At 35.8% G+C, this 19,363-nt stretch overlaps 1 protein-coding gene across 13 annotated transcripts in view; it reads right to left on the bottom strand.

Moving 5' to 3' along the window:
- The window catches only part of CCDC91 (coiled-coil domain containing 91), a 481,978-nt gene that overhangs the window by 205,536 nt on the left and 257,079 nt on the right, over positions 1 to 19,363 (bottom strand). For all 13 annotated transcript variants that reach the window (XM_056797660.1, XM_001373145.4, XM_007502853.3 and 10 more), the window contains one exon: positions 13,261 to 13,368. In XM_056797660.1, coding sequence (XP_056653638.1) covers positions 13,261 to 13,368 — 108 coding nt within the window. The remainder of the gene's footprint in view (positions 1 to 13,260; positions 13,369 to 19,363) is intronic.

Here is a 19,363-nt window from a genome sequence, read left to right as displayed (position 1 = left end):
TAGGATGGATTGATGCACTTCTAGGCCAATACAAAGGTCTTGAACCTACTGTGAAGACTCGAGGTTACTGTGTTTAACATGTTGTTAAGACATAGGATTTCCTTGTGTCCACACTCACTCTGAAGACTCACAGACGAGTATCCCCAAACCTTGGCTCCTATAATCTGGTCCCCTTTTCTGCCTTTCATAGTGTGGTACCTTTCTGTAGTCCTGGCTATTGACTGGGTAAATGCATCATTGCTTCGATCATTTTAATTGGGCCTTGATTCAAGGACCTATTATAGATTTATTTTTCTTTTTACTTGGAATTTTTACACATAAGACTTTGATAGTCTATATTTTCATCCAGAAATTTTTCTTTTCTTTTGGATTTTTCTGATGTTTTTATTAATTTCTCTTGCCAATTGATTCATATACCTCATACCTCAGCCATGCTTCCGTAAGTGATCCTGTTTTTTAATCACCCTCTTAATGGGGGAAATGTAAAAATATCATTATTTAAATTGCAAAGTTTAAATTCTTTTTGAGAAGAATTTTAGGTAAAGAAGATGCTGCCTCTCTGAATCCAGAACTGAACTGTTGGAGAAGATACCATAAAGAAGCCTCCAAACCAGACAGATGAACAAAAATTGAACTTTGGGTGTGGTTGATTGAACATTTAGTTGCATGTATACTTTCATGCCAAATGGGACTACCCCCTAACTAGCTTTTTCTCAATGAGATCAGCAATTATTGTTTTTTTTTCTTATCCTCAAATTATTGTAATCTTTAAATTGATTATGTTTTTATGATCCTTTGGGGAAGGACTTCTTCCCAGAAGATCAAACGGGGAGAATGTAAAATTGAGATTTGAACTATGGACTTTAATCCCCACAAACCCTTGCTCCACTTCCCCAAAATGCTTTGTAATCTCTCAGAATTCTGAGGTGGGCGAGATCAAGAAGGTATTTAAGCTGATTGGAAAGGCTTTTGAGCTCTTTTTTTGGACTTCTGTTTTGGAGCAGAGGCATCTCTTCCATGATGTGAGGTTATCTTGTGTAGGCCTATGGCCTAGGTACGTGTTTTTTCTTATTCTGTATTTTCTTTAATCCTTAATCTTCAATAAACCTCTAAAAAATATAACACTCCTTGCAGAGAGAAACTAATTTCTACCTGCCTCAGTCTCCCCTAAATTTTAATCTTTACAGTAGGGCGGAGTCAAGATGGTGGCTTAGCCAACAGCAAAAGTTCAGACCTTGTGGAAGACCCTTCCTTACCGATACAGACTGAATGCTCCTAGGGCACCGAAATTCAAGCTGAACAACAGGACAGAAGCGGGGAACCCTCCTTCTGGACTCAAATCAAAAGGTACACCACCCCAAAAGCCGGAATACGAGAATACTCAGGGCTAAGGGGAAGACAGAGCGAAGGTCCCAGAACCTCTCCCCCACAACCCAGAGGGCTGAGCCCCTAGCAGCAGCGGGAACATCTGAGCAGGCAAAGGTGCTGTTTGGAGGGCCTACCTTGTGAGCATCGGGGCATCGGGCTCAGAATATCCAGCTTGGACAGCTGAGAGGAAGCCAGGAAGAGATGGGGCTGTGGCTGGGTCCCTCCATCTGGCTCCAGTCTCACCGTTGCCTCGGGGAAAATCCAGACCAATCCAGTTGAACTTAATTCCATCAGAACTCCTCAGAATTTAGGGAGGTGGGCAAAGGCACTTGCGGACAGCGGAAATTGGATAGAGCCTGGCGGCCCAGCCTTCCAGGAGTCTTCAGAGCCTTAGGGCTTCATACCACATACAGCACGACCCAGTTGAACATAATCCAAGCAAAAGCCCCCAAAGGACAGGGAAGTTAACATTCCTCCCCTAGAGACTGTACCAAGAAACCTGACAAAGCTCCAAGAGGGGAGACTGACAGCCCCAAAAACAAAACAAAATGAGCGGAGCAAGAGCACAGCCAAATATGGGGAGCAAAGAAGGAGTAAACTCGAGCAAACAACAGAAAAAGAAGAAAGAAATTACAATAGACAGCTTCTGCACAGGTAATGAGCAAAGAGCAAATGAAACAGAGAGGAAGGGATCAGCAAAGGAAAAATCAGAAATCCCAGCGAATTGGATACAGGCATTGGAAGAACTCAAAATGCAATTCAAAACACAATTAAGAGAGGCAGAAGACAATTGGGAAAAGAACTTAAAAACTAAGATAAGTCATCTGGAAACAGAAAATAGTGTCTTGAAAGCCAAAATCAACGAGCTGGAAAATGAGGCAAAGCAGATGAAAGATGAGGCAAAGCAGATGAAAGATGAGGTGAAGAAGATGAAAGATGACCTCCAAAAAAAAATCTGACCAAAATGAAAAGGACGACCAAAAAACTAAGGATGAAATCCAGTCTTTAAGAACCAGAATACAACAACTAGAATCACGTGACCCCACAAGGCGGCAGGACACTATAAAACAAAACCAAAAGAATGAAAAAATTGAGGAAAATATGAAGCACCTCATTCACAAAACAGAGGATTTAGAAAATCGTTCAAGGAGAGACAATTTAAGAATTATTGGCCTACCAGAAGACCATGACAAAAGAAAAAGCCTGGACATAATACTACAAGAAATTATCCAAGAAAGCTTCCCCGAAATCCTTGAACAAGAGGGAAAAGTGGAGATTGATAGAATCCACAGATCACCTCCTGTACTTAATCCCCAACTGACAACACCCAGGAATGTTATAGCCAAATTCAAGAACTATCAGACCAAAGAAAAGATATTACAAGCTGCCAAGTCATTCAGATACCAAGGAATCACACAGTGAGGATAACTCAGGATCTGGCTGCATCCACACTGAAAAAAAGAAAGGCATGGAATACGATATTCCGGAAAGCAAGGGAACTAGGTCTACAACCAAGAATCAACTACCCAGCAAAACTGACTATATTCTTACAGGGGAAAGTATGGTCATTCAACAAAATAGAAGAATTTCAAGAATTCGTAATGAAAAGACCAGACCTGAACTGAAAATTCAAAGCCCAAGCACAGAACTCATGAGAATCATCAAAAGGTAATTAAAAAAGAGGGGAAAAAAAGAAAAACAAAAAACAATTTAAGAGACTCAATAAGTTAAAATGATATGTAACCCTATAAGAAAAGACGTCATTGGTAACTCTTAAAAACTGTTGTTATTAGCTGGGCAGCAAAAAGAAGTATACTTAGAGGGAACAGCAAAAAACTGTATAGGAGGAAAGGACAAGACATAAATAGGTATATAGATATATGCATGCAAAAATACATACGCATGAGTATGCATATATATATTATATATAAATAGTGCTTTAAATAGGTTAATATTAAAAGAAATGGGAAAAGAAACAAATGGAGGTAAATTTATATGTCATAAAGAAGCTCATGGTGGGAGGGGGGAAAACATCAATACACTGGAAGGGTAAAGAGGACGGAGACATGAAATACTCAACTTTTACGTGCTTTGAAAGTGACTCAAAGAGGGAAAAACAATTCAATCCATTGGGGGCAGAGAATAGATTTGCACCCTATAGGGGAGTAGAAGGGTAACAAATGGTCTGGTGGGGAGGGAAGCAGTACAAGAGAGGGAGGGAGTGGGGGTTTAATTTTAGAAAGACTACAGGGAAAATAAAAGGGGGGATAAATAGGTAGGGGGGTAGAAAGGGAAGTAAAATAAGGGTGGAACAAGGGGGACTGTTCAAAAGCAAACATTGGTGTAGAAGGAAATTGTAAAAGAAGAAAAGGCAGGTAAAGGAGCAGAAATCAGAATCCTGGGAAATACACAGCTAGTAATCATAACTCTGAATGTGAATGGAATGAACTCACCCATAAAACGCAAGCGAATAGCAGAGTGGATTAGAGTCCAAAACCCTACCATATGCTGTCTACAAGAAACACATATGAGAAAAGTAGAAACACGCAGGATGAAAGTAAGAGGGTGGAGCCAAATCTATTGGGCATCAACTGACAAAAAGAAGGCAGGAGTCGCAATCATGATATCCGACAAAGCCAAAGTAAAAATAAATCTAGTTAAAAGAGATAGGGAAGGTAATTACATCCTGCTAAAAGGCAGTATAAACAGTGAGGAAATATCTGTTCTCAACATGTACACACCAAATGCCATAGCATCCAGATTTCTAAAAGAGAAACTAGAGGAACTCAAGGATGAAATAGATAGAAAAACTATACCAGTGGGAGACCTGAACCTTCCTCTATCTGAACTAGATAAATCAAACCAAAAAATAAATAAGAAAGAGGTAAGAGAAGTGAATGAAATCTTAGAAAAATTAGAGTTAGTAGACATATGGAGAAAAATAAATAGGGACACAAAGGAATATACCTTCTTTTCAGCAGCACATGGTACAATCACAAAAACTGACCATGTATTAGGGCATACAAACATTGCAAACAAGTGCAAAAGAGCAGAAATAATAAATGCAACTTTCTCAGATCACAATGCAATGAAAATAATAATTAGTGAGGGAACATGGAGAGATAAATAAAAAATTAATTTGAAATTAAACAATATGATTCTCCAAAACCAGTTAGTTAAAAAACAAATCATAGAAACAATTAATAACTTCATTGAAGAAAATGACAATGATGACACATCCTTTCAAAACCTATGGGTTGCAGCCAAAGCAGTACTGAGGGGGAAATTTATATCCTTGAGTAGGGCAGAGTTCAATGAATTGGGCATGCAAATTAAAAAATTAGAAAGTGAACAAATTTAAAAATCCACAGATGAAGACTAAATTAGAGATCCTAAAAATCAATGGAGAAATTAACAAAATTGCAAGTCAAAGAACTATTGATTTAATAAATAAGACGAGAAGCTGGTACTTTGGAAAAACAAATAAAATAGGCAAAGTACTAGTCAGTCTAATTAAAAAAAAGGAAATAAAAAAAAACAAATTGACAGTATCCAAGATGAAAAGGGAGACCTCACCTCTAATAAAGAGGAAATTAAGGCAATCATTAAAAACTACTATGCCCAATTATATGGCAACAAATATGACAATCTAGGTGATATGGATGAATACTTACAAAAATATAAACTGCCTAGACTAAAAGAGGAAGAAATAAATTACCTTAACAACCCAATTTCAGAAAAAGAAATTGAAGAAGCCATCAAAAAACTCCCTAAGAAAAAATCCCCAGGTCCAGATGGATTCACAAATGAATTCTATCAAACATTCAAAGAACAACTAATCCCAATATTAAACAAACTATTCGACAAAATAGTCCAAGAAGGAGTTCTACCAAATTCATTCTACGACACAAACTTGGTACTGATCCCAAAGCCAGACAGGTCAAAATCAGAGAAAGAAAACTATAGAACAATCTCCCTAATGAATATAGACGCAAAAACTTAAATAGGACACCAGCAAAAAGGCTCCAGCAAGTCATCACAAGGGTCATCCACTATGACAAGGCAGGATACATACCTGGAATGCAAGGATGGTTCAATATTAGGAAAACCATCCACATAATTTACCATATTAAGAAGCAAAGTGACAAAAATCACATGATTATCTCAATAGATGCAGAAAAAGCCTTTGATAAAATACAACATCCATTCCTATTGAAAACACTAGAAAGTATAGGAATAGAAGGGACTTTCCTAAAAATAATAAACAGTATATATCTAAAACCATCAGCAAACATCATCTGTAATGGGGACAAACTAGAAACCTTTCCAATAAGATCAGGAGTAAAACAAGGATGCCCATTATCACCTCTATTATTTAACATTGTACTAGAAAGATTAGCAGTAGCAATTAGAGAAGATAAAGAAATTGAAGGTATTAAAATTGGCAATGAGGACACCAAGCTATCACTCTTTGCAAACGATATGATGGTTTACTTAAGGAATCCTAGAGAATCAACCAAAAAGTTACTCAAAATAATCAATAACTTTAGCAAAGTTGCAGGATACAAAATAAACCCGCATAAGTCATCAGCATTTCTATATATCTCTAACCCACTTCAGCAGCAAGAATTAGAAAGAGAAATTCCATTTAAAATCACCCTAGACAATATAAAATACTTAGGAATCTATCTGTTGAGACAAACACAGTAACTATATGAACACAACTACAAAACACTTTCCACACAGCTAAAACTAGATCTAAAAAATTGGAAAAACATTGATTGCTCATGGGTGGGATGAGCTACCATAATAAAAATGACAATTCTACCCAAATTAATTTACTTATTTAGTGCCATACCCATTGAACTACCAAAAAACTTCTTTACTGAATTAGAAAAAACCATAACTAAGTTCATTTGGAAGAACAAAAGATCAAGGATATCCAGGGAAATCATGAAAAAAAATGCAAAGGAAGGAGGACTTGCAGTCCCAGCTCTCAAATTCTACTATAAAGTGGTGGTTATCAAAACAATTTGGTACTGGCTAAGAGACAGAAAGGAGGATCAGTGGAATAGACTTGGCGTAAATGATCTCAGCAAAACAGTCTATGACAAACCCAAGGACCCCAGCTTTTGGGGCAAAAATCCACTATTTCATAAAAACTGCTGGGAAAATTGGAAGACAGTGTGGGAGAGATTAGGTTTGGATCAACACCTCACACCCTACACCAAGATAAATACAGAATGGGTGAATGACTTGAATATAAAGAAGGAAACTATAAGTAAATTAGGTGAACACAGAATATTATACATGTCAGATCTCTGGGAAGGGAAAGATTTTAAAACCAAGCAAGACATGAAAGAGTCACAAAATGTAAAATAAATTATTTTGACTACATCAAATTAAAAAGTTTTTGTACAGACAAAACCAATGTAACTAAAATCAGAAGAGTAGCAACAAATTGGGAAACAATCTTCATAAAAACCTCTGACAAAGATTTAATTACTCAAATTTACAAAGAGCTAAATCAATTGTTCAAAAAACCAAACCATTCTCCAATTGATAAATGGGCAAGGGACATGAACAGGCAGTTCTCAGGCAAAGAAATCAAAACTATTAATAAGCACATGAAAAAGTGTTCGACATCTCTTATAATCAGAGAGATGCAAATCAAAACAACTCTGAGGTATCACCTCACACCTAGCAGATTGGCTAACATAACAGCTATGGAAAGTAATGAATGCTGGAGGGGATGTGGCAAAGTAGGGACACTAAATCATTGCAGGTGGAGTTGTGAATTGATCCAACCATTCTGGAGGGCAATTTGGATCTATGCTCAAAGGGCGATAAAAGACTGTCTTCCCTTTGATCCAGCCATAGCACTGCTGGGCTTGTACCCCAAAGAGGTAATAAGGAAAAAGACTTGTACAAGAATATTCATAGCTGCACTCTTTGTGGTGGCTAAAAATTGGAAAACGAGGGGATGCCCTTTGATTGGGGAATGGCTGAACAAATTGTGGTATATGTTGGTGATGGAATACTATTGTGCTAAAAGGAATAATAAAGTAGAGGAATTCCATGGAGACTGGAACAACCTCCAGGAAGTGATGCAGAGCAAAAGGAGCAGAACCAGGAAAACATTATACACAGAGACTGATACATTGTGGTACAATCGAATGTAATGGACTTCTCCATTAGTGACAATGCAATGTCCCTGAACAATCTGCAGGGATCTAAAAAACACTATCCCCAAGCAGAAAATAAACTGTGGGAGTAAAAACACAGAGGAAAAGCAACTGCTTGACTCCAGGGGTGGAGGGGATATGACTGAGGTGAGACTCTGAATAAACACTCTAATGCAAATACCAACAACATGGAAATGGGTTTGAGAGTCAAGAACACATGTGATACTCAGTGGAATCGCACGTGGTCTATGGGAGAGGTGGTGGGAGGGGGGTGAGGGAAGAAAAGAAAATTATCTTTGTTTCCAATGAATAATGTTTGGAAATGACCGAATAAAAATTAAAAAAAAAGAATTAAATGTAAATATAAATTAGGGGAACAAAGAACAGTTTACCTGATAGATCTTTGGAGAAGGGAAGAATTTATGACAAGAGAGATCATTACAATATGTAAAATTAATAATTTTGATTATATTAAATTAAAAAGATTTTGTACAAACAAAACCAATGCAAACAAGATTAGAAGGGAAACAACAAACTGGAAAAAAATTTTATAACACTTCTCTCTAATGGAAGCTTCATTTCTGAAATATATAAAAAACACATCATTTCCCAGTTTGTAAATAGTCAAAGGCTATGAATAGGCAGTATTTAGATGAAAAAATTAAAGTTATCAATAATCACATGAAAAAATGTTCTAAATTCCTCCTGATTACAGAAATGCAAATGAAAACATCCTTGTGTTACCACCTCAAACCTATCAGATTAGCCAATATGAAAGTAAAAGAAAATAATAAAGTGGAACACTAATGTATTACTGGTGGAGTTGTGAGTGATCCACCCATTATGGCAATTTGGAATTATGCCCAAAAGGTTATAAAAGAATGCATACTTTTGATTCAGTAATACCATTAATGGTTTCATATCCCAAATAGATAAAAATAATTGGGAAAGGATTTATTTGTACAAAAAGATTTACAGCTGTACATTTTGGGGTGGCAAAGATTTGGAAACCAAAAAAATGTCCCACAACTGGGGAAAGCTGAAGAAATGGTGGTATATGGTAGTGATGGAATATTATTAATAAATAGTATGATTTCAGAAAGAAGTGGAAAGAACTATATGAACTGACACACAGTGAAATAAGCAGAACCAGGACAACATCATATACAGTAAATGAAATATTTTGGAATGATTAAATTTGTTAAGTTTTGCTACTAATAGCAATAGTATGATCCAGGATAATTCTAAGGAGTTATGGAAAACAATGTTATCCACTACCAGAGAAAGAACGGTTGGAGTAGAAATGCAGAGGAAAATATATGATTGATCACTTGTTTATTTGGGTATATGTTTTGTGGTTTTGTTTCTATATAAGATTATTCACTTATAAAAATGAACAATATAGAAATATCTTTTGCACTCAGATTGAATTATCTATGAGTTCCAGGAATTGGGGGGGGGAGGGGTGGAAATAATATGGACCATATTATTTTGCTTTTAATCACTCCTTCCCTTATATTATTTCCCACCTCAACACCTCCTTACTTATTCCCCTTCTAACTCTCTACAGAGTAAGATAGGATCCTATATCCCAATGAATCTGGCTATCCTTCCCTCGCTGAGCCAGTTCCAAGGAGTGTAAGGTTTAAGTATTTCCCATCACAAGCTTCAACCTCTCCTCCAATGTAATAATATTTTTTCCTCCTGTCCCTCTTTATGTGATATAATTTGCCCCATTTTACTTCTCTCTTCCCATTTCTCTATGTAAAATCCTCTTTTTACCCCATAGATTTTTTATATCATCGTAAACACCTTATTACCATGCCTTCTCTCTATATATACCTCCAACTACAATGATAACAATGACAATTTTTAAGTTACAGATGTCATCTTTGTATGTAAGAATATAAACAATTTTATCTTATTGAAGCCATTAAATCTTTTCACTTTCTTATTTACCTTTTTATTCTTCTCTTGAATTTTGTATTTGGGCATCAACTTTTCTATTTAAGTCTTGTTTTTTCTACACGAATGCTTAGAAATTTTCATTTTATTAAATGATCATATCTTCCCCTGAAAGAATAGTTAGTTTTGATGGACAGGTGATTTCTGTTTATAAATGCAGGTCCCTTGCCTTCTAGACTATCACATTCCAAGACTTCCAGTCCTTCAATGTGGAAGCTGTCAGATCCTATGTAATTCATGATATTAAAACTGTTTCTTTCTGGCTGCTTGCAGTATTTTCTTATTGACCTGGGAGCTCTTGAACTTGGTTATAACATTTAAGGGAGTTGTCATTTGGAAATTTATTATCTGTGGATTCTTTCAATTTCTATTTAACCATTTCCTTCAAGAATATCATGACAGTATATTATAATGTCTAGACTTTATTTTTAGGTATGAATTTCAGGTAGTCCAGTAACTCTTAAATTGTCTCTCCTGGATCCATTGTTCAGGTCGGGTTTTTTTTTTTTTTCAATGAGATATTTCATAGTTTCTTCTATTTTTTTTATTTGTTTGATTTTGTTTTGTTTTTTGTTGTTTCTTGGTGTCTTGTGAAGTCATTAGCTTCTATTTGCCCAATTCTATTTTTGAACAATTTGAACAATTAAATTTCCTCCATGACCTTTTCAAATTGGCCCTTTTCCAATTGGTACATTCTACTTTTCCTGGACCTCTTTTCTTAATGGGATTTTTTTTTGCCTCTTTTTCCTTTAGGTCAATTCAGTTTTTTAAGAAAGCCTTTTCTTGGGGACAGCTGGATGGCTCAGTAGATTGAGAGTCAGGCCTAGAGATGGGAGGTCCTAGTTTCAAATCTGGCCTCAGACACTTCCCAGTTGTATGACCCTGGGCAAGTCACTTAACCCCCATTGCCTAGCCCTTGCCACTCTCCTGCCTTGGAGCCAATACACAGCATTGACTCCAAGATGGAAGGTAAGGGTTTTTAAAATTAAAAAAAAAATTTTAATTAAATAAAAAGTCTTTTCTTCATTTAATTTTTATGTTTCTCTTTCCAGCTGACCAACTTGGCTGTTTAAGGTTTTTTTGTTTTATCTTTTGCATTACTTTTGTTTCTTTTTTCCCATTTTTCTTCAACCTGCCTTATTTAATTTTTGAATTCCTTTTTCAGTTCTTCTATTTGAATTGTTGAGACCAATTTCCATTTTTCTTTGAAGTTTTGCTTGTGGTTGCTTGGATCTGTTGACCCTGTGCTTTGGTCTTTGTCACCTTATTTCTAGGCTTGGGAGTTTCTTTTGCTGTTTATTCATTTTTCCAAGCCATTTTTTGCCTATAAACCGAAAATTCTTTTTTTTAAAATTAATTTAGTTAGTCATTTAGAACATTATTCCTTGGTTACAATAATTACAGTGTATACCTCCCTCCCCACCACCCACCCTTCCCACAGCCGATGCACAATTTCATTGGGCATTACTTGTATCCTTGATCAGAACCTATTTCCATGTTGTTGGTGTTTGCTTTAGGATGCTCATTTGGAGTCTACCTCCCCAATCATATCCCCTCAACCCATGTATTCAAGCAGTTGTTTTTCTTCTGTTTCTACTCCCACTGTTTTTCCTCTGAATGTGAATAATGGTTTTTCTCATAGATTTCTCCAAGTTGTACAGGATCACTGCATTGCCACTAATGGAGAAGTCCATTACACTCGACTGTACCACAGTGTATCTGTACCATCTTCTCCTGGTTCTGCTCCTCTAACTCTGCATCAATTCCTGGAGGTTGTTCCAGTTCCCATGAAATTCCTCCATTTTATTATCTTTTGAGCACAAAGGTATTCCATCACCAACATATAACACAATTTGTTCAACCATTCTCCAATTGAAGGGCATCCCCTCATTTTCCAACTTTTTGCCACCACAAAGAGTGCAATTATGAATATTCTTGTACAGGTCTTTTTTCTTATAATCTTTTTGGGGTACAAACCCAGCAGTGCTATGGCTGGATCAAAGGGCAGACAGTCTTTTATCACCCTTTGGGCATAGTTGCAAATTGCCCTCCAGAATGGTTGGATCAATTCACAACTCCACCAGCAATGTATTAATGTCCCAACTTTGCCACATCCCCTCCAGCATTCATTACTTTCCATTTTTGTCATGTTAGCCAATCTGCTAGGTGAGGTCCTATCTCAGTCAACTGAAAATTCTGAAATCTGCTGTTTCTCTCTGATGCTGGCTTGCAGGTCCCAGGATTGTGAGCTATTTTACCCTGGGGCTAGGTTTTCAATGCAGGGTAGGACTGAAATGGCCCAGTGCAGGGGGCTTCTGGGTCTCACTGAGGGCTAGTACTAGGACCTTCAAGAAGTTAGTCTGAAGTACCTTTTTGTGGTATAGCCTGGGTCTCAAGATTCCAAAGTTGGCCTATGCTCAGGTTCAGAATCTGGAGCATTAAGTGGGGGAATGTTTGTACAGTATTCCTCTGTGTGCAGTTTTGATTCCAGTTCCCCCTTTTTTTGTGAAAATCAACTCTCTGAATACTTTTCAATCTGTGTTCAGCAGTACAGCCCCCTAAATCCATCTTGCTGTTGGTTTTTGACTTCTGTCATCTTAAGGCACTTTTTAGAGATTGTTTTTAAAGGATTCTCAGAGCAGTATTGACTTTTGCTATTACTCTGATGCAATCTTGGCTCTGCCCTCCTGAATCTTTCTTTAACTTCTCATTATAGGTTTTTAGCTCAAATGTATAGAGTCTCTTTCTGCAGTCATCTTACAATATGAGGCTCACAATAAAGACATTCCAAATCCTTCAGATTTCCTAGCTATTCATGAACATCATCTCTTCTTTCCCTAAAGGTTTTTCTTAATTCTTTTCATGTCATGAACCCTCTGGCAATATGATTAAACTTTTGGACCCCTTCTCTGAATAATGTTATTAAATGCATAAAAAATACATAGAATTATAAAGGAAAACAACGATATTCAAATACTTATTAAATTTAAAAAACAATAATAACAAATTATTGGACCCCAGGTGCTTTTGAAAAAAATTTTGGTTATTCTAAAGGCCATTGTTGAGACTTTAAACTTTATAAAATATTAAGCCAAGGAAATGCCTTTCCAATGAAAAGCACACTAATATATAAACAACAACAAGAAAAAATGAGCATCAGAAGCCAACAAATAAATCAATTCCTAGCTCAATAATTCTAATCTCTAAATATGATCCTTTCTAAAAGCTAAAATACTAACAAAAATGAATTGTTTCATTTTTTTTCATATCCTCCTCTTCATCTATGTTGTTCAGTTGTTTTCCAGTTGCTATTTCCTTCTACTGTTCATTTTAAAGATGAGGAAACTAAGGCAAACCAGGCCAGATTTGAACTCAAAAGAAGGAATCCTCTTGACTTCAGGCCTGATATGCTATCTACTGAGTCACCTAGTTGCCCTCTCTTAATGTATCTTAGAAAGTAACAAAAGTTAGTAATCAGGATCATTGTATATTATTTTAATTTACATGTTACACATAGTACTTATAACAGAGCAATTATATCTGAAATGTACCCAGTGAAACTTAGAACTTATTTTCCCACAATAAAACATGACAAATATATAAAACCTAAGAAAGTGTCACGAAAACACATGACACAGGCTCAAGTTTGTATTGCTGAGGGTGGGGGAGTACCAAGGGGAGCAGAATAAGAGAGGTCAAGGAGAATAACAATGTGTGCATATGGGATTTCAATTTTTATTACCTGAGCATTAAGCAGCTCCCCACACTTGCAAGCTTGTTTTTCAATCGCAGATATGTACTGCTTTTCAATAGAGTCTGCTTGCTGCTGAACTGTAGTCTGCAGTAATGCCTGAAAACAAGCAAAAAAGAGTATTTGAAGAGAGAAGATTCTTGAAGTCCCCAGCTCATGTGAGAAAATTCTGACATTCTGAAAATTCACTTCAACATTTGTACATATCAGAAATCTTATATTCAAGGCATCCACAAGACAAATATTTTAATGTCCTGTACTACATCACACATAAAACTACTTTAACTTTCTTGGCCATAAATGCTCTTGGAACCAGGATTATATTTTTTTGGCTCACATGCCCTCTTCACACACCTTCTCTTTAGAAAAGAGCAAGTCATAGAGGAAGATAAAGAGGGTGAGCAGTTCTGTAAAATATAAATTCAGGTTTGTGGGGACCACACAGGATGAGAAGCATATGAAAGCTGCTAAAAAAAAATCCAGACATATTTCACTGGCTGACAAAACTCCACATCCTCTCGGCACACTGTAATATCCCATGGGCCAAGCATGATCTTCAAGACCACAAATCAAGTAAAAGCAGATGGAAACTCTGAGCAATTTTAAACATTAAAAAAACTACCCCCCAGGAAGTTCACACCCCTGATCTTAAGAGGTAGAAATCAAAGTCTACAAGTCAGAAACTCAAGACACTATTCACAAAATAATAATAAAATCAGAGACATCAGACAGCTGTGAGTGAGCAGTGTAAAGGTTAAAATATGTCTGCTTCATATTTTTAAAAAAACTGTTCTAAAAGGAAGGAGCCAAATTAGCATTTCAAGATGCTATACCTACCTACTTCCTCAGATTGGATAAAATCTTGTCTTCTTTCCGCGTCATCCTATCCCTTTCTGTATGGTTCACATTGTGTTCTCAGTGTTAGATTACACTAAACACACACACACACACACACACACACACACACACACTTTTCTATTCCAAAATATGTGCTGAACATATACATGCACTATAGAAAATATGCTATTTTTAAACCATATCTGGGTAATAAACTACTCATAATCACAAAAATAAGCTGAAACAGACATATGTCTTATAGAAAACAGATCTCTGGCACATTTAAGTAGACATGGTAAATGGGCCAAAGCTTAAATAATCTCTGTTTTGAAAACAGTTTTGCTTTGTGGGAATCAATACAAAGTAAGATGCACTTAAAAATGGGGAGAGGGAAGACAAGTTTCTTTAGTTTCTGGACTAGGTTCTCATTTTGCAGAGAATTAAATTTCGCTTGGAAGCCTGTGTGTCTGATATTACTGACCTTGTAATTCAGTAACATTAAAAAAATCTGTGAGTAAAGTGAAATGTTTTAGGGCAGATAGGTGATGTATTGAATAGAGTTTGAGGCCAGGAGTGAAAGGCAGGCCTGGATTCAGAAAGACCATCTTCCTAAGTTCAAATTTGGCTTCAGACATTTACTAGCTCTGTGACCCTAGGCTAGTCACTTAACCCTGTTTGCCTCAGTTTCTTCATTTGGAAGAATACAATGTCAAACTACTCCAATATTTTTGCCATGAAAATTTCAAATAGGGTTATGAAGAATTGGACCCTATTGAAAAACAATAGAACTTGGCAAAGTCTTCTATTTGCATTATTATCAAGGACATTGGTCTCAGCATAAGGAAAGTCTTTATTCTAATCCCAGCTCAGACACTAACTAGTTATGTGATCCTGGGCACATCAACTCATTGACTTAATTTCATCATAGGTAAAAAGAAGAAGCTGGAATTTATGACCTCTAAAATCCCTTCCAACTCTAAGTTTATGATTCTATGATTCTATAAAGGTAGTTAGCAAGTGGAAATGGATTAACTATGGAGTCAGATAACTCAGGTTCAAATTTGGCCTTATTATATATGTGACCTTAAGTTAGTAAATTAAACCTCCTTGGGACTGTCTTTCCTTATCTGTAAAGTGAGGGGGTTCAATTAAATGGCCTCTAAGGCATTTTTCTAACTCTAGAGATCTAAGACCTTAAGAGTCACCAAAAATCAAACACTCCAACCACTGGCTAATCTTTGTTGCTCAAGCCTATGTTATAACTAATTCTCTTTTTTTAAATCTATGGGTTTTTGGTTAGAATGGTTTATGTTTAACTTTTACACTGCTCATTCAAGTTTCTCTATTACATTCAGGGTATATGTGTGCGTGTAATATTTGGAAAGAGATACTTCTTTAGGAATGATATTGATTTTGTTAGTGTCAAACAAACACACACACACACATACACACACATATACATATACATATATTTTAAATTTTTATTTAATTGATTAAGAAAATTTTTTTCATGGTTATATGATTCATGTTCTTTCCCTCCCCTCCTCACATACCTCTCCCGTAGTCAGTGCTCAATTCCACTGGGTTTTACATGTGTCATTGATCAAGACTATTTCCATATTACTGATATTTACACTAGGGTAATAGTTCAGAGTCTACACCCCCAAATATCCCCATAGACTCATATGATCAAGTAGTTGTTTTTCTTCTTCCCACAGTTCTTTCTCTGGATGTGGATAGCACCCCTTCTTATAAGTCCCTCAGAAATATCCTGGATCACTGCATTGCTGCTAGTAGAGAAGTCCTGTTAGTCATATATATAGCCTCTGGTAAAGAATTAAAATTAAGGAAATGTGCTCAATTTACTGAGGACTTTACATAGGACCATCATATTTTGCCTAAAAGAAAAAAAGCTGAATTCAGTTTCACTAACATTTCACTAATAATTAGATGTCACCTGTACTCACACAATTTATTGGGAATATATGCTGACCAAAATACATGATAAATAAGACATCTCTAAATACAAGGAGAATATAAAATAATAGAGTAGAATAGAAAATAAGAAAATATAACATAATATATAATTTAATGTAATATAATGTGTTTTAGCACTTGGGGATGAGACAGTGCAAATAGGTTTATTTAAGCCATTCATAATTTCTAATGTGGCCTCTATCAAAGTCAATGGACCACAACTGAAAAAGGGTTCATAAGGAACAGGAGTCAATTTGTGGATTTAAAACATCATTTCTATATGTAAAGACAATGGATTTGAAAGGGGTCCAAACTAGGAATCTAAGACTTACCAGTCTCCTTTTTTAACCAACTGAACTAGTTTCCAAAATTAGCATTTAAGATTAATCATGGTTCATTGTAAATTTGCTGCAATGAGAATGTACAATTCAAAAGGATTTTAAAAATCAAATAAGAAAGGCAGAGGAAAAGTTGGGAAAATATATTAGGGTGATAGAAGAAATTTATGAAAAGAGAAACAGCTTGGTAAAAGAGGCACAAAAATAAAGAGGAAAATAACACCTTACAAAATAGAATTTTCAATAAGGTAAAAGCGGTACAAAGTTGCAGTGAGGAGAACAACTCCTTAAAAATTACAATTGGACAAATAGAAGTTAATGCCTCCATAAGACACTGTAAAACAATAAAACGAAATCCAAGGGAGGAAAAAATAGAAGAAAATGTGAAATATCTCATTGGAAAAACAAGTACCACTGGGTCTATAACTAATATCCTGGAGAGATAATTTAAGAATTATTTGACTACCTGAAAAACCAAGATCAAAAAAAGAACTTAAACATCATCTTTCAAGAAATTAGCAAAGAAATTTTCCCTGATATTCTAGAACCAAAAGATGAAATAAAAATTGAAAATATTTTATCAATCACCTCAAGGATCCTAAAATAAAATCTCATTATATTATAGCCAAATTCCAAAGCTTCCAGGTCAATATTGAAAGCATTCAAAAAGAAACAATTCAAATATCTAGGAGCTATAAGTAATACTCATATCATACAAAATTTAGTAGCTTTCACACAAAAGGATCAGAAGGCTTGTAATAAATATTCAAAGCAAAGGAACTAGGATTACAACTACAATTTATCCAGTAAAACCAAGTATGTTGCTTTGTATCAAATTAAATTAAATTAAATTAATTTACCATCAAAAATATCAAATTAAAAAGGGGTTGCACAAATAAAACCAAATCAATCAATATAAAAAGAAAATAGAACACTTGCAAATAATTTTACAAAATATTTCTAAAATGAAGATCTTATTTCTATAACATATAGGGAATTGAGCCAAATGTATAAAAATAAGACCCACTAATGAATTGATAAATAAAGGATATGAATTTTCATAAGAAGAAATCAAACCTTTATACAGTCAGATGAAAAAATGCTCTAAAATCACTATTGATTTAGGAATGCAAATTAAAACAACTCTAAGGTACTACCTAATATTTATCAAATTAACTAATTGTGCAGAAAAAGAGAATGATAAATGTTGGAAATACAGAAAATTAGAGAGACCAATACACTATTGGTTGAGTTGGGAATTAATCCAATAACTCTGGAGAACAATTTGGATCTAAGATCAAAGAGTTATAAATGTGATGATATTGGAGAAGTTAGACGGCTCAGTGGATAGCCTAGAGATGGGAAGTCCTAGGTTTTAATCTGGACTCAGATACTGAACTCGTAATTTAACCCCAATTGCCTAGCCCTGTAAACCTCAAATTTCCTTAGACTTATAAATGTTGGAAATTTCACCATTGGGATATTTCATACTTGGAAAATTTCTTACTGATAGTCTATTGGAATGGGAACCCCATTGGCATGGGAGGTTCCTTCTCTTCCCTTCTTAAGATTACTTTAGGACAGAAACCCTTTGCTGAACAATGGAAAGGACTTTGACCTATGCTTAAGCATAGAACAGGAATTTCTTTGAGTCTTGATTGATTTTAGAATTGATACAATGGAGATACTTGGAATAAATCTCCACCCTATTCAGTCCTAATAGGATTGAGTAAGGGCTGCAGCCTAGATCAAAATTTAATTATTCCAATCTCTACCATACTCAAGTTAACAGGATTTAGAAAGGGCTGTAGCAAAGGAGTAAAGATTTAATCATTTGAAAATATGACCTTCAACAGACATGTGCAAAAGCCAAAAACCTCTGGGCGGTCCTGGGTTAAGCTAGAGCCTCCATTGGCACAGGGAAATTGATGAAGAGTGATTGGTAGATGGGAGAACTGGGAGGAGGAACTTGGATGGTTTCCTTAAAGATAGGAGGGTCTGGAGGTTGTTGAGGGAGAGGAGTTTTGGTCGGGGTGATTGTGGTTCCTGGGCTCTGAGAAGGCTTGCTCTGAAGGAAGCTGAAGGTGGGGGCCTCTGAGACTGTTTCTCCATTTTGGACACGTGAGTAATAGGGACTGAGCTCTTTTCTTTGCCCCAGCTATCTAAGGGCTTGGGCCTTTTGGCCCAGCCTAAACAGAGGGGGTATTGAAGCCCTATTCCCTTCTCTCCCTTTTTCTCTCTCTCTATCTCTAATTCCTTTCTGGTATTGAAGCCCTATTCCCTTCTCTCCCTTTTTCTCTCTCTCTATCTCTAATTCCTTTCTTACTCCTATTGTAATTAAACTCCAAAAAAGGCTGACGGCTGACTTGAGTTTTTCATTTAGGAATTACATAGCTGATTCCTTGGTGACCTTAAATTAATATATATCAGTCTTTTAAAGTGATTCCCTTGTAACAGCCGTTACACTACTCTTCTACCTTGGAACTAATACTTATTATTCTAAGACAGAAAGGAAGGGTTGGTTTTTTTAAGTGTATATACTCTTTGACCCAGAAGTACCACTACTGGGTCTATATTCCAAAGAGATTAAAGGGAAAGGACATATATGTATAGCAGCTTTTTTATGATGGCTAAGTTTAAGAAATGGAGAGAATGACCATCAACTAAGGAATGGATAAACAAGTTGTGGTTTATTAATCTGATAGAATATTATTATGCTATAAGAAATGATGAATGGGACAATTTCAGAAAAAATGTGAAAAGATTTATAGGACCTGCTGCAAAGTGAAGTGACCAAAAACAGGAAAACACAGAACACAGTAACAGCAATGCAGAACAATGAACAACTGTGAAAGACTTAACTATTCTTGGCAATATGATGATCCAAGACAATTACAAAGGGCTTTTAATGAAGTGTTATTTACTTTCAGACAAATACTTGA

This window comes from Monodelphis domestica, chromosome 5, assembly GCF_027887165.1.
Source record: "Monodelphis domestica isolate mMonDom1 chromosome 5, mMonDom1.pri, whole genome shotgun sequence".
NCBI classification, from domain to species: domain Eukaryota; kingdom Metazoa; phylum Chordata; class Mammalia; order Didelphimorphia; family Didelphidae; genus Monodelphis; species Monodelphis domestica.
The sequence above is the reverse complement of the archived record's forward strand: the minus strand, read 5'-3'. Positions and strand labels throughout refer to the sequence as shown.